The following is a 13,626-nucleotide window of genomic DNA, read 5'->3' as shown; positions in this document are numbered from 1 at the left end:
TCGACGTGACAAAAGAGGTGTAAATTGTGTTAAATAAACACGACGAATAACTGAGAAATTATTTTTCTTCAAAAAAGAAACTGAAAAATTATTAATTCTTTGATTTTTTTTTTTTAGGAATAGTAGTAGTATAATTATTGGTTGGTGCATACATATATAGATAGATGTATACATTTCTGTGATCATAGACGTATTTTTCCCGTGTGAAATCTGTTACATTCTGTGTCGGTTTGTATGTACGTGTCTGAAATTTTAAATAGCTTTAAGAACACTCAAATTTGACACTGCAGCTGAACTTTCAACACACAAGACACATATACTCTAAAGAGGTGAAACGTCCAACCAAGAAGAATCAGGTTGCCCCATCTCCACTCTTACCCACCACCCTTTTCTACTTTTTTCTTTTCTTAGTTACTAATTTCTGTTTTAATTCATTACACTAGTTTTCTTTACTTACTACCGATGTATTAATCTCTGATTCATATATAAAATATTAATTAACTATTTAACTCTCAAAAGGAAACCACAGTTACGGTTAAAATGTGAACTTTTTATACTCCAAACTTCTAAAGCAAGGGTTTTGACCTAAAAAATATCTATAGGACAAACATCCAAACAAAGTTTATGCTTTTATTAGTTATTTTACAATTTTTTTTGTTAGCTCAGTTGATAAAATCTGAAAAGCAGGTCCTCCATATATAGTCACAAGACTTATATGATTATAAGTCTTGATCACACTCTCCCTAAAACTAAAAATGTCTTGATCACACTCCTTTTTTTAAAAATAAAAAAAAAGAAGTCTTCAGCACACTCACAAAAATGCAAAATGTAGAATTAATTTTTAATATTTTTAAATAATTAAAAGAATAAAAAGCTGAAGTAATATTTTGTGTCTAATAGATTTGTATTTGATCTTGTAGACAATGCATAATATATGCAAGGTCCGGGGTTCGAACACTGGACACCACCAAAAAAAAAAAATACAACAGTCATTTATGTTCCATTGTTTGAACACCGGCATGGTACAATTTTCTGTTCATATTAAATTTTATTTTCAATGTTTTTTTTAAAAAGAATCTCATTTAAAAAAAGGTTTTTAGAGACCATTTTTCTCCATAGAACATGTCTCTTAATATTTGTTGGACCGACTTTATAGGTGAATAAAACTAATTAACGTGGTCGCAGTTACAATTATAATATTGTTATGAAAGGTGACTTCGAGGTTGTTTCTGGAAAATTGTGAATAAGTTACTCACACAACTAATTAAAATCAATCGTGTGTACTCCACTAACTCTTTTTTAGAATTTTATGTTTGACACTTAATAAAATACACGCGATTGATTTTAAAGGCATCATGGGTCTTTCCGTTCCCAAAGCCTAATATTAATTTGTATTGCTCCTCTCAATTGTAATTGCAATTAAGAAGGATCAAATATATCTGAATACCTTTAATTTACCTACTATCATTTACCACCCCATCTCTTTCCTTATCTTTATTTTCTTATCACGTCACTAATCTATCAAATCTATCATATCACTCTCTTTATTTCCTTTCACACTCCGTAGATAGATTGAGTGCTTGGGTGTCTAAAAAACAGTTTCCACATTACATTAATTTAGAATTTTTTTTTTTTTTTAAAGATAATAATTTAGAAATACTTAGCAAACTCATTTATTCCATGATATAGACAAGCGTTTATACGGGACACAAAAACAAGCAAACTTGGCGTTCAAGCAGCCTTTTCCTTATATATTATATGTAGAGCCCACTTGAGTCCCACATTTCTTTTCTTTATGACTTACACCCCTCTCCCTTTGCCTCATTCCTTCTCTTCTCTCTCTCTCTCTCTCTATATCTATTTCTCAACAACAAGTTATTACCTCTTTGCACTTCAATTATATAGAATAAGTGTTAGGATTTATTCCATTATCTTCCTATAATAGGTGATTCAGGGAAACCCTTTTCTCTTTTTCTTTTATTTTTTCCTTTTTTATTTTGTTATATATTCTTTCTTTCTTGTTTTGTTTGGATTATTACTAATTTTGGAGCTGAATCTGTGATATTTGTTATAGGGTGGTGTGGAAGAAATAAAGAGCTTTGTTTTTATGTTGATAGAATTGGAAAATCCCAATTAAAGAGATCATGACATGGTGCAATGACTCAGATGATCAAGATAGGGGCATTGAACTAATAACATCTACTGTTATTCCTGGAACTAGCAATGAAAGTACTCTTGTTACAGATGATGAAACAAAACCAACCGAAGTTCGAACCCTAACTTGCCCCTCATGTGGCCATAACATTGAATTTCAAGATCAGGTATTTTAATTTTAATAGTATTATTTATTACCCTTAGTGTTTGTGTTTTTTTAATTATATTTATTTTATTAGCAGAAATCGAACCCAGTACTTTCTGGACTTTCAACACTCACACACATGACGCACCACTGACGCACCACCAATCTTTATTTAGCTTTTTAACTTTATTATTGATTGTGTGTGAATGATTGAATAGGGTGGAATCAATGAACTGCCGGGTTTACCGGCAGGAGTGAAGTTTGATCCGAATGATCAAGAGATACTTCAGCATTTGGAAGCAAAGGTTCTGTTTGATGTGCCCAAACTTCATCCTCTTATTGATGAGTTCATACCAACACTTGAAGGAGAGAACGGAATCTGTTATACACATCCAGAAAAGCTACCAGGTCTTAATTTCATTTTACTTTCTAACTTTTCCTCTTGTTTGATGCATGGTTTGGATTTTGGAAATCCCGTTTTATGCATATACTACTAGGGAGAAAAATCAATTAATGATAAAAAAAAAATTGATATTTGTCTTAACTCTTTACTTAATAAATTTAGAGACAAATTAATATTAGAAGTACGATTTTTATGTTTTATCTAAAACTTAGTGGTTTTTTTATAAGAAGTACCCCTTGCATTCTCAGTGATAAAATTTGGTTTACCAAAAAATACAGCTATTTTTTGGCTGATTAAGAACTAAATTAATTGTTATTGTATATAATATATGCTCTTTTTTTGTCAAAAAAATAATATATGCTCTTTTTTTGGCGAAGATATTATAAATAGTCTACACTAATTTGCTGATTTTAAAATTATATATAGATGACTCAAAAAAATTATATATATAGAATCTCCTATGAAATATATACCTTGTATGTTATGATAGATCCTAAAAGTTTAATAACACGAGGCTTGGGGTTGGTTTGTGAAATAATTAGTGGAGAAATTTATTTAATAAAGACCCTGGAATAAGATATTTTACCAGTCAAAGGAATAACGTCTAGTTTGCTTCATGTTTAGTTCTTGCATTAATTTGTAACGTGATAATGTGATTATTCTTTGGAGATTCTATCTTTCGAAGAATTTAAGCAAATGAGAGGACTAATCACATGACTTTTTAACCAACTCAACAAGTTTGCATGCATGAGTGAGTGTGGTGGCATTGAAATGTAAACGTGTACACTATTCTTTAATCATGGGCAATAATATTTCTATACCTGAAAATTAACATGATACAAATGATTGATTATATACCAAATAGAAGTTTGTGTAAACAAAATTTCACATGATTTGATTATATTTAACTCATAAGGAATCAAAGTATTTGTTTTCTATTCCTTTTCTTGATGATCCTTCCAAAAATTAAAGATGACTTCATGACATGTACATTGAAAACTAATTTTGTTTCTATTATTTTCTTTATTGCTGTTTTTATGTAACTCAAGTACGTAGCATTTTATTCCCAATGAAAATAAAGAACAAGGAAGGAGACAAAAATGAGAAAGGTGTCTTGAATCTTAACTATCCTAAACATTAATCACATGTCAAGACGTAACGTAACTGCACATAATTATCAAAAGTTAAAAAGTGAGAAAGAACAAACCAAAATCCTGGAGATGCAATTAATTTTTTCTTTGATAAACTTTTTATATCTTCACCAACAAGCCATTTATGTCAATCTGTTACTCGCAACTCATATGCATCATACTTGTGTTAGCTAAATCTCTTTTCCGTATGTTTTCGGCAGTGGTGTTACAAAACCTGATCCGGCCGACACTTAAACTTTTGGATTGGGACTGATCCGAATCCAAAAAACAAAAATAGAGATAAAACACGGACTCGGGTTGACCCTCGGGTTACCTAACCCGTTCCAAAATATTAAAGGACAGTGTTTTTTTACTTATTAATTTAATAATTTCATTCTCACTTCTCGTCTCTCACATTTACTAATTATCTCTGAAAAAAGAAAATGTCTTACACTTTCACTTTCTCGTGCTAATTCTGATTTTTTATGAAACTTCATTTTCTGTTTCTTTGTTTTAAATGATTTGTTTCTTGATTTTAAATTCTTAGTTACATGTTAGTTAAATTTATTTCCAAATAAAATGGTCATGTATTACTATTTAACAACTTGTTTTGGGATCATTGTGTCTTTTTTGAACTTGTACCTCATCGAGTGTGATCGGGTTAAGAGACGGGTTTAGATCTAAACAAATTGGTTTAGTCTAATGTTATTAGGGCCAAGTGAGGGACACATCCAACTCACTTTTTGTACATTCATAGTCTTTTGTTATAATATGTGTTGGAAATTAAGAAGTCCCACATAGACGAGATTAAAAAATATATTAAGGTGTTATAATATGTCAAAATAAACCAATACGTTACCTCCCTCTAATTGGACCTGTGCAATAATCCATAATCCATTTACATGCATCATATCAAGGTCCTTTATGAAACATGCACTATATATTATGTGAACATGCAGGTGTAAAAAAAGATGGACAGATCCGGCACTTCTTTCACAGGCCATCTAAAGCATACACAACAGGAACAAGGAAAAGAAGAAAGGTTCAAACTGATGAAGAAGGAAGTGAAACAAGATGGCACAAAACAGGGAAAACTAGACCAGTTTTTATTGACGGTGTTATGAAAGGTTTCAAGAAGATACTAGTCCTCTACACCAACTATGGAAGGCAAAAGAAGCCTGAGAAGACCAATTGGGTGATGCATCAATACCACCTTGGTAGTAATGAAGAAGAGAAAGATGGTGAATTAGTTGTTTCAAAGGTGTTTTACCAAACACAACCTCGACAATGTGGTGGTAATAATTCCAATATTATCAAGGTTACTACTAGTTATGAAAATGAACTGATGATAAATCAAGGAAATGTCCATGATGATAATGAAGCTCCTCCTATGGAATACTACAATCCTTTCATAAATTATGACCATGTTGGTCATAATTTGGGAAGCTCTGAATCCCAATTTATTCCAAACTTGGTTATGCAAGGTGATGGCTCTTCCTTTATTCGATTGGCAATGGATGCAAACAAAGCTGGGTTGAGCAGAAATTAGCTATGTGAAAAACTTCTTCGTAGATTATTAATGTATAATGGTGACAATATAGCTACATAGAAGTTGATGGTTTGTTAGTATTATTTATTATTATTAGTATTATTTTTCCAATAATATTATTATTATTACTATTATTATCATGTATATTTATTCTATAATTGTAGAAAAAAAAATTGTATATTTATTCTATATATATGGATTTATATTAGAGAAAATTGAGGATCCAAAAACATGTGGAAGAATTGTTTACGTATTATTAGAAACTTTAGATTTAGAGTTTCTCACGTTTATAAAGAAGGTAGTGTTTATGCTCATAGAATTGGGATTTCACTTATGTACTATTAAGGTACCAATGATATATATCAATGGCCAATTAAAGTGTGTCACCTACCAATGTTACTTTATAAATGCTTTTTCAATACAGGTGTTTTTATATAGATGGTTTAGTTTTGGGGAATTTCTACGGTACACTCACAAGATGAGGTGTACCGGTACTCTTGCATCTTAATTTTATAAATTAACGATAATTTTTTATGTTGTAAATAGCTATTTGTCAATACTTATATTTTATAGAACAACATTTCATAAGAAAAAATATCATTTTACTGTTTATAAGAATCATAGTAACTTTTTTTACATATTATAGTAAAAAATTATAAATGTTCTCAATTATGAGTGATAAAAATTCAAAAAAAAAAATAATTATTTCGTTGACACTTTTGATGAATAAGATTTAGTTATTATAATTATAAATGATAAAAAATAATATTTTTCTTCAAAAAACAACTCATTTAACTGTTAATTTAAAGAATGGGTATACCGGTGCACTCAAATATATTGGGTGTATCATAGAATTTGCCTTAGTTTTGTAGGATACCCTTCCAAATTGTTCTAAAGAAACATTTTTTAGAGATAGATTCGACTGATTTATTAATTATCATTTTTGTTAGCTTTGTTTTGGTGGGTTTAATTTATGTCCTCGCCCTTGTTTTTATTTTTATTACGAATAATACTTTTGAAGATGATATTGGTTGTTCATAAGGGCGACAACATAGTTGTAATGTCTATGTACAATGCTTCTAATTTTGAATGTTTGCTGCTGTGGCGGCTAAAAAAGTTATGTTTGTCTGTGTGGTGGTTAAATATTCTGTGTGCTTTAGTGGTGGTTAAATAATTATGTTTGCTTGTGTGGTGGTTAAATAGTATGTTTGCCTTAGTGGCGAGTTATATTCGGATCATTTAGTTTTTAGGAGCATGCATTACATAATAACCTAAAGAAAAATAAAAGAAGAATGATTTGTGAATATTTCTTTTCTTGTTGGCAGCTTATATCTTGTACAATTTATTTTATAATATTGTACCGTATGTTTGATTTGATTTGTATGATTTGTGGTTTATGGAAGTTGACCTTGTACACCAACATTTTAGGTACCAAAAAAGACATGGTGTATGCTTTGATGTTTTTGCTTGAAGCGCATATAGGGATAAAATTGGATTTTTGATTGAATTGTAATTTTAAAAATAATTTGAAGCATATTTATTTTGAGAATTAAATTAAATTATGTTACGAATTTTTGTCTAAGTTTTTGTTAAGAATTTATTATCGATGGAAAAAAAAATAGTAGTGTTTTTTCAAAAAATGAAAATGAATTTAGCGTAATGTCTTGAATCAAAATCTGAGACGTTACATTATGGTATCATAGCAATAGTCCTCGGACACTAAAAAAAATGATTGTATGGAAATTTGGATTTGAAAAAAAATAAAAATTATAGTAGTATTTTCCTATTAAGAACGAAATAGACGTATGTCTTGGACCGAAAATTTGGGACGTTACAATCTTTAACAAATTTTGCTTGACTTATTTATCATATATTTTTATTTTTAATTGTTTTATGGAAAATTATTTCATTGTATTTAAATTGGTAAATATATTCAAAGAAAAAAAATAATGATAACTATGTACATACTCCATCCGTTTTTAAATATAAGCAAGTTTTATTTTTTAGATTCATTCAATTAATGATGTATGTGGTTTATGATATTGACCACATATATTATTAATTGAATGAACCTAAAAGTAAAATTTACTTATATTTAGAAACGAAGGGAGTATGAATTTAATAGAAAGATACCGTATGAAGAGAAGAAAAAAAATCAAATCTAAGCCTACGATGTTTCGAACCAACTGGAACAATAAATAAAAATTCAAATAGAAAGCAACATGATACCATACAAAAAAAAAAAAAATCAAATTTAAGAACCTAATAACAATATTTTCAACAAGCTCATTAGCTTAGTTCGGTTGACAGATGATTTATAATTTATATAAGAGTGATGGTTCGAACTCCGACACCTTACTTCTCCATATTTAAAGTTAGTTAAAATAACATTTAAAAAAATTATAATAGCATCACAAAAATAAAACTATAAGCTTGTGAGAGAAGCTTGTTAGTTGTTACTAAACACATTTTAGTTGAACAATCATTTAATAACAATTTTCTTTTTATCTTTTTTTATTGATAAAAAACAATAGAGAAAAAAAATAAAAATATATATGAGAAAGAAAATTATCTACTCCCTCCGATCTTAATTAAAATAAACAATTAATTTTTTAGAGAAAGACATCGCAGAAACCAAATCATTTCTTCTTCACCTCGTTAGTGATGATGAAGGCTTTTCTGAGAAGAGAATAACAGTAACACTTCTTTTTTAGTCTATAAATAAATAAAGGGTTAGCATTCCTCCATAAAAAAATTGCCACCATCCCTCATTCTCCCTCACAAACTCACTCTTAACTCAGAAATGGAAGAACAACAACCACCAACTCTCTCATTACAAATCATCAAAGGTCCTCGTAAAGGTGAAACTCTTCAATTTCGACCGGGATATGCCATCAGAATTGGACGTGTCGTCTGCGGCAACAACCTGCCAATTAAGGATCCCGGAATATCCACTAAACATCTCTCTATTCATACCGAATCCGGTAAATGGGCACTCAGAGACCTTGATTCCTCATCAAATGGAACTTCTTTGGACGATGCGGTCATTCCTCCAAATACTTCTTTTTATCTCCGTGATGGATCCACCATTAAGATCGGTGAAGTCACCGTTATTGTTGTTAACTTCATCCACCCCGAAAATAAGTCTACCAATACCACAGTAGAACGGGGTAGAAGAGGTAAGAAGGTGGAAGAACCAAAGAGTATACGGGTGACACGGAATATGACAAGGAATATGAAGAATATAGGAGTTGAAATTGGAGAAAGTTCATGCTTGATAGTAGATGGTTTGGAGAATGTTGTGAAAGAGAAAATGAAGGGTGGTGGTCGCAAAGGAAAGAAGAAATTAGAGGAAGATATTTTTTTGAACAAGTTAGAGGAAGAGATTGTTGGTGATGGTAAAGAGAACTGTGATGAAGCTGAAGAAAAGGAGAAATATAATTGGGATGGGAATATGCCTGATTTGGAGAAGATGAGTTTAGGTGAGTGGTTTGATTTCTTGGAGGTTTATTTGCCAAAACAAATACATGATGAAACGGAAGATATTATTGATTCAATGAGACAAAAAGCTGAGAGACTCCGTGAATATGTTATGATGCATGAAAATCAAAAAGCTCAAAATGCCCCTGGAATTGAATAGTCAATTAGTCTTGGTGCAACTGCAGTAAATCTAGAATAATTAGTGATTGTTATTTGAAGCATTAGTACAACTGTTTGGTAGTTAGATTTTGTTAACTCGTTAAGGGTCTGTCTGGTAAGGCCTACTTATTAGTGAAGTAACAAAAATTTACGGTAACTATTGTTTTCTTGCTTGCATCCGTCAATGTTGTTTCTTTCTTGCTTGCATCCTTCATTGTTGTTTCTCCCTATGAAGCACAACCACTTTTAGGATGGGGCGTGTTCCGATATGCGTCAGTGTCCAACACTTCTATAACATCCGTACGACATGGATGGATAAGAATCTTAAATAAATTGTTTTCTTATTTACGTTGACAATCCTTGGACCGGTGTCCGACAGCGTTTTTAAAAAAAAAAAAAGTAAATAGTCAATTTCCCCCCTGAAATTGTAAGTTTCATCAATTACCCCCTTGAAATTAACAAAACTTCAATTACCCCCCTGAAATTTAACAACGTTAGTCAATTTACCCCCTCCGTCAAATTTTTCTGTTAGTGAACATGACGTTTTGCAAATACACCCCTGAAGTTTTGCACTTATGTGCAAAATGCCCCCCAAACTCAAAAATTTATATTATTTTTTTCTTAAAAACAAACAATTAATAGTTAAATATTAAAACTAATTTTCGAATTTGGGAAAACTACATGCATATATACATCAAAATAGGCTCCAAAATAGGAAAAAATATGTATTTTTTAAAGTGACAATAATGTGATGATTTGTGGATTAATATTGGGGGTTGTTTAGTTTAAATGGTTTGATCAAATTGTTGAAGAAGTTGGAGGAGTTAAAAGACTAAGATGGTGAAGGAGAAAATATAAATTTAAATCTGATTATTAATTTGTTTATAAACCTCTAAAAATAATAATTTGTCTATTAGAAATAACCATTATTGTCACTTTAAAAATACACATTTTTCCCTATTTTGATGTATATATGTATGTAGTTTTTCCAAACTCCAAAATTAATAGTTAGCTTTAATATTTAACTATTAATTGTTTGTTTTTAAGAAAAAAATAATATAAATTTTTAAGTTTGGGGGCATTTTACACATAAGTGCAAAACTTCAGGGGGGATATTTGCAAAACGTCATGTTCACTAACAGAAAAATTTAACAGAGGGGGTAAATTGACTAACGTTGTAAAATTTCAGGGGGGTAATTGAAGTTTTGTTAATTTCAGGGGGTAATTGATGAAACTTACAATTTCAGAAGGAAATTGACTATTTACTCAAAAAAAATTAGTTATTTTTTTCTCTTGTTCATTTTTCTTACGTTACAAAAAAATATATATATATATAAAAAAAAAAAAAAAAAAGCCTCTTATAAAATTATTAAAAAAAAAAATTTGAATAACTCTTTGTAAAATGACAATAGCTCAATGTAACCGGGAAAGTTGATAATTCAAAAAAAAATTGAGTCGTTAGGCAAATACTCATCACCTCAATCCTCCCCTTCCAAACTCACTCACTCTCTCACTAAAATGGAAGAACAACAAGACTCACCCACTCTTACACTCCAAATCCTCGCCGGTCCACGCAACGGAGAAACCCACCAATTCGAACCTGGATCCACCGTCAAAATCGGTCGTGTCATCCGCGGCAACAACCTCCCCATCAAAGATCCAGGTATTTCCACCAAACACCTCACTATCCATTTCGATTCCGGTAATTGGATTCTCACAGATCTCGATTCCTCTAACGGCACCGTTTTGGACAACGTACCTGTTCCTCCTAATACTCCTTTTCATCTCAGCGATGGTTCCACCATTAAGATCGGTGAAGTTACTTCCATCCTTGTCAATTTCATCAATCCCCAAAGTAAACCTACGGAAACCATGGTAGAAGATAAACCAATGAAGGGTAAAAAAGGGAATAGTGGTAAAAGTGTTAAATTTAGGGTTCCGGTACAGAGTATTGATGAAGATGGAATGTTGAATGGTGATGATGAAGATGGAATTGTGGATCGACCTGAACCAATGAAGGTTACGAGGAATATGCGGAGCAGGAAAATTGTTACTGATTCTACTAATGTGAATTTGGATGCTGTAGAACCGAAGAATGCGAGGGCCACGAGGAATTCGAAGAATAAGAAGAATGCTGTTGAGATTTGTGATTCCAGTAATGGTAATTTGGATGATGTGAAGGAGAAAGTAGAAGAAGTGAAGAAGAATGTGAGGGTGACAAGGAATTCGAAGAATAAGAAGAATGTGGCTGAAATTTGTGATTCAAGTAATGGGGATTTGGAGGGTGTCAAGGAGAAGGTGGAGGAAGTGAAGAAGAATGTGAGGGTGACAAGGAATTTGAGGAATAAGATAAATAAAATGGGGGTTTCTGAATTGAGTATTGGGGATTTGGATGGTGTGAAAGAGAAGGTGGAGGAGCCGAGGAGTGTGAGGATGACAAGGAATGTGAAGAATAAAGGGGTTGTAATTGGGGAAGATTTGAGCTTGGTGGATGGAGTGGAGAATGTTGAGAAAAAGAAAACGAGGGGTTGTGCTAAGGGGAAGAGGAAGTTGCGGGAAGAGATTGTTGGTGATGGAGATGGTAAAGAGAATTGTGATGATGCTGAAGAAAAGGAGAAATTGGAGGAAGAGTGTGTTGGTGATAAAGAAAAGGAGAAGTTACCGGAAGAGCGTGTTGGTGATGGAGAAGATAAAGAGAAGGAGAAATTATCGGAAGAGTGTGTTGGTGACGAAGAAGATAAAGAAAAGGAGAAATTACAGGAAGAGTGTGTTGGTGATGAAGAAGATAAAGAGAAGAAGAAATCACAAGAGTGTGTTGGTGATGGAGTTGGTAAAGAGATTTATGATGCGAAAGAAAAGGAGAATTTGAATGGGGATGAGAATTGGCCTGATTTGGAGAAGATGAATTTAGGTGAGTGGTTTGATTTCTTGGAAGTTTATTTGCCAAAACAGATACATGATGAAACGGAAGAGATTATTGATTCCATGAGACAAAAAGCCGAGAGACTCCGCGAGTACGTCATAATGTATCAGAATCAGAAAGCTGGAACTGCCACTGAATGCTAGTATATGTAGTTAACTGATAGTTATTTGAAGCATTAGCACAAGTGTTGTTAGGTAGTTAGAATTTGTTAACTGAATGAGTTTTTAGTCAGCACTCTTTTGTTACTCTCTCCAGAATATATTGTACCGCTATTATTGCTTTTAGTGAAGTAACTCAAATTTACAGAAACTATTGTTTTCTCCTTTGGATCTTTCAATGTGGATTCTCCTTGTCAATGACAATTTTACTTCCTTGTCGGTGTTACAAGTTTGGCTCAGTTTATAGTTTGTAAATATTGCGTGTATACACTAACATAAAGCATGATCTTGATCAATTTAACTCGTATTCGACTGCTGTATTATATGCAATAGGCTGACACCGAATCGTCTAATTTGTAAGTTGGTTAATGATTTTTGCTGTGATTGGATGAGGTTTGAGGTTTGAGGTGTGAGAGTGACTGCTAGTGTATGGAGTGAGGTTTGAACCTTTGAGGAAACTGGAGTGACTGCTAGTGCATAATCTGCATTGAGCTGAAGGTATTTGTTATGTAGAATTTTATAAAGTACCTTATCTCCAGAGGATGTGTGAAGTTGAAATGCTAGTTATTGGCGGTAGTGAGATCCCAATATTCACTATACTTTCAGTAGTCGTGTATACTGTATACTATAAATTGTTCACCAATTGCATTTAAGTTTGAGCACTCTTAATAGACGCGCTTAACTATGCGAGTGAGGATTTTCTCCTGCCTCTCCTCTCCAGAAGTACAACAGTGAGAGGACGGTGGTGAAGGAGAGATGAGGGGAATCAGAGGGGCTGAAGAAGGAGTTTTGCTGGAGGATCCGAATCTGTTTGGATGTCAGATATCATATAACTATCACCAGTGCAATGAAACTGAGATGTAAGGTTTGCTCTATCGCACGTGTTTGTACTATAAGATTTTCTTTAATATAATTGTATCTATTTACACACTACCAGCTAACATTTTAAACTGCATGTTATGACTTTTTATGTGTGAGGTGTGTGTTTTCGGAAGACGAAGACTTGTGGAGGTGGAGGTTGGAGGAGGATGGGGCCTTTTCGGTAAAATCAATGTATTCTAGATTGGAAACATTGATGGTGCCGGTTGACAATCTTCAAGATGGGGAGAGGAGGGTGTTTGCGCAAATTCGGAAGAGTTCGGCTCCATCTAAAGTGGTCGTCTTTGCTTGGAAACTTCTTCATGATAGAATCCCAACAAAAATCAACCTTGCTATTAGGAATTCTCTTCCGCCGGATGGTTCACAGGTTTGTGTTTTGTGCAATGATGTCGCTGAAGACTCTATTCACCTTTTCCTCCATTGCGTAGGGGTGTCTGTGATTTGGAGTAAGCTCATGGAGTGGTTAGACATTAATATTATAATCCCTCCGAATTTGTTTATCATGTGGAATTGTTGGAATGGTGCGGTTCACAATAAAAAGATTCGTAAGGGAGTGAGGCTTATTTGGCACGCCGCGATTTGGAGCATATGGAAAGCGAGGAATGATATTATTTTTAACAATGCTGTTTTAGATTTTGAGGCACTG

At 32.6% G+C, this 13,626-nt stretch overlaps 3 protein-coding genes across 3 annotated transcripts; all 3 read left to right on the top strand.

The window, feature by feature from the left end:
• Positions 1 to 1,784: 1,784 nt before the first annotated feature.
• LOC25493079 (NAC domain-containing protein 10) lies at positions 1,785 to 5,675 on the top strand. The gene is made up of 4 exons (XM_013601487.3): positions 1,785 to 1,945; positions 2,075 to 2,321; positions 2,518 to 2,707; positions 4,792 to 5,675. The coding sequence occupies exons 2-4, from the start codon at positions 2,145 to 2,147 to the stop codon at positions 5,379 to 5,381; spliced, it is 957 nt and encodes a 318-aa protein (XP_013456941.2). The 5' UTR covers positions 1,785 to 1,945; positions 2,075 to 2,144; the 3' UTR covers positions 5,382 to 5,675.
• Positions 5,676 to 8,184: 2,509 nt separating this feature from the next.
• Positions 8,185 to 9,021, top strand: LOC25493078 (FHA domain-containing protein At4g14490). The gene has a single exon (XM_013601486.3). The coding sequence runs from the start codon at positions 8,185 to 8,187 to the stop codon at positions 9,019 to 9,021; it is 837 nt and encodes a 278-aa protein (XP_013456940.1).
• Positions 9,022 to 10,446: 1,425 nt separating this feature from the next.
• LOC25493077 (FHA domain-containing protein At4g14490) lies at positions 10,447 to 12,252 on the top strand. Its single transcript, XM_013601485.3, has one exon. It carries the CDS (start codon positions 10,539 to 10,541, stop codon positions 12,084 to 12,086), a length of 1,548 nt encoding a protein of 515 aa, XP_013456939.2. The 5' UTR covers positions 10,447 to 10,538; the 3' UTR covers positions 12,087 to 12,252.
• Positions 12,253 to 13,626: the final 1,374 nt, after the last annotated feature.

The sequence above is a fragment of the Medicago truncatula genome, chromosome 4 (genome assembly GCF_003473485.1).
Source record: "Medicago truncatula cultivar Jemalong A17 chromosome 4, MtrunA17r5.0-ANR, whole genome shotgun sequence".
NCBI classification, from domain to species: domain Eukaryota; kingdom Viridiplantae; phylum Streptophyta; class Magnoliopsida; order Fabales; family Fabaceae; genus Medicago; species Medicago truncatula.
Note: the sequence above shows the minus strand (reverse complement) of the source record. Positions and strands in the feature narration are given on the sequence as shown.

Coding starts and splice junctions, on each gene's coding strand:
- LOC25493079 (XM_013601487.3), top strand. CDS start 2,145: ATGACATGGTGCAATGACTCAGATGATCAAGATAGGGGCATTGAACTA. Junction 2,322..2,517: donor ACATTGAATTTCAAGATCAG/GTATTTTAATTT, acceptor ATGATTGAATAG/GGTGGAATCAATGAACTGCC. Junction 2,708..4,791: donor ACATCCAGAAAAGCTACCAG/GTCTTAATTTCA, acceptor GTGAACATGCAG/GTGTAAAAAAAGATGGACAG.
- LOC25493078 (XM_013601486.3), top strand. CDS start 8,185: ATGGAAGAACAACAACCACCAACTCTCTCATTACAAATCATCAAAGGT.
- LOC25493077 (XM_013601485.3), top strand. CDS start 10,539: ATGGAAGAACAACAAGACTCACCCACTCTTACACTCCAAATCCTCGCC.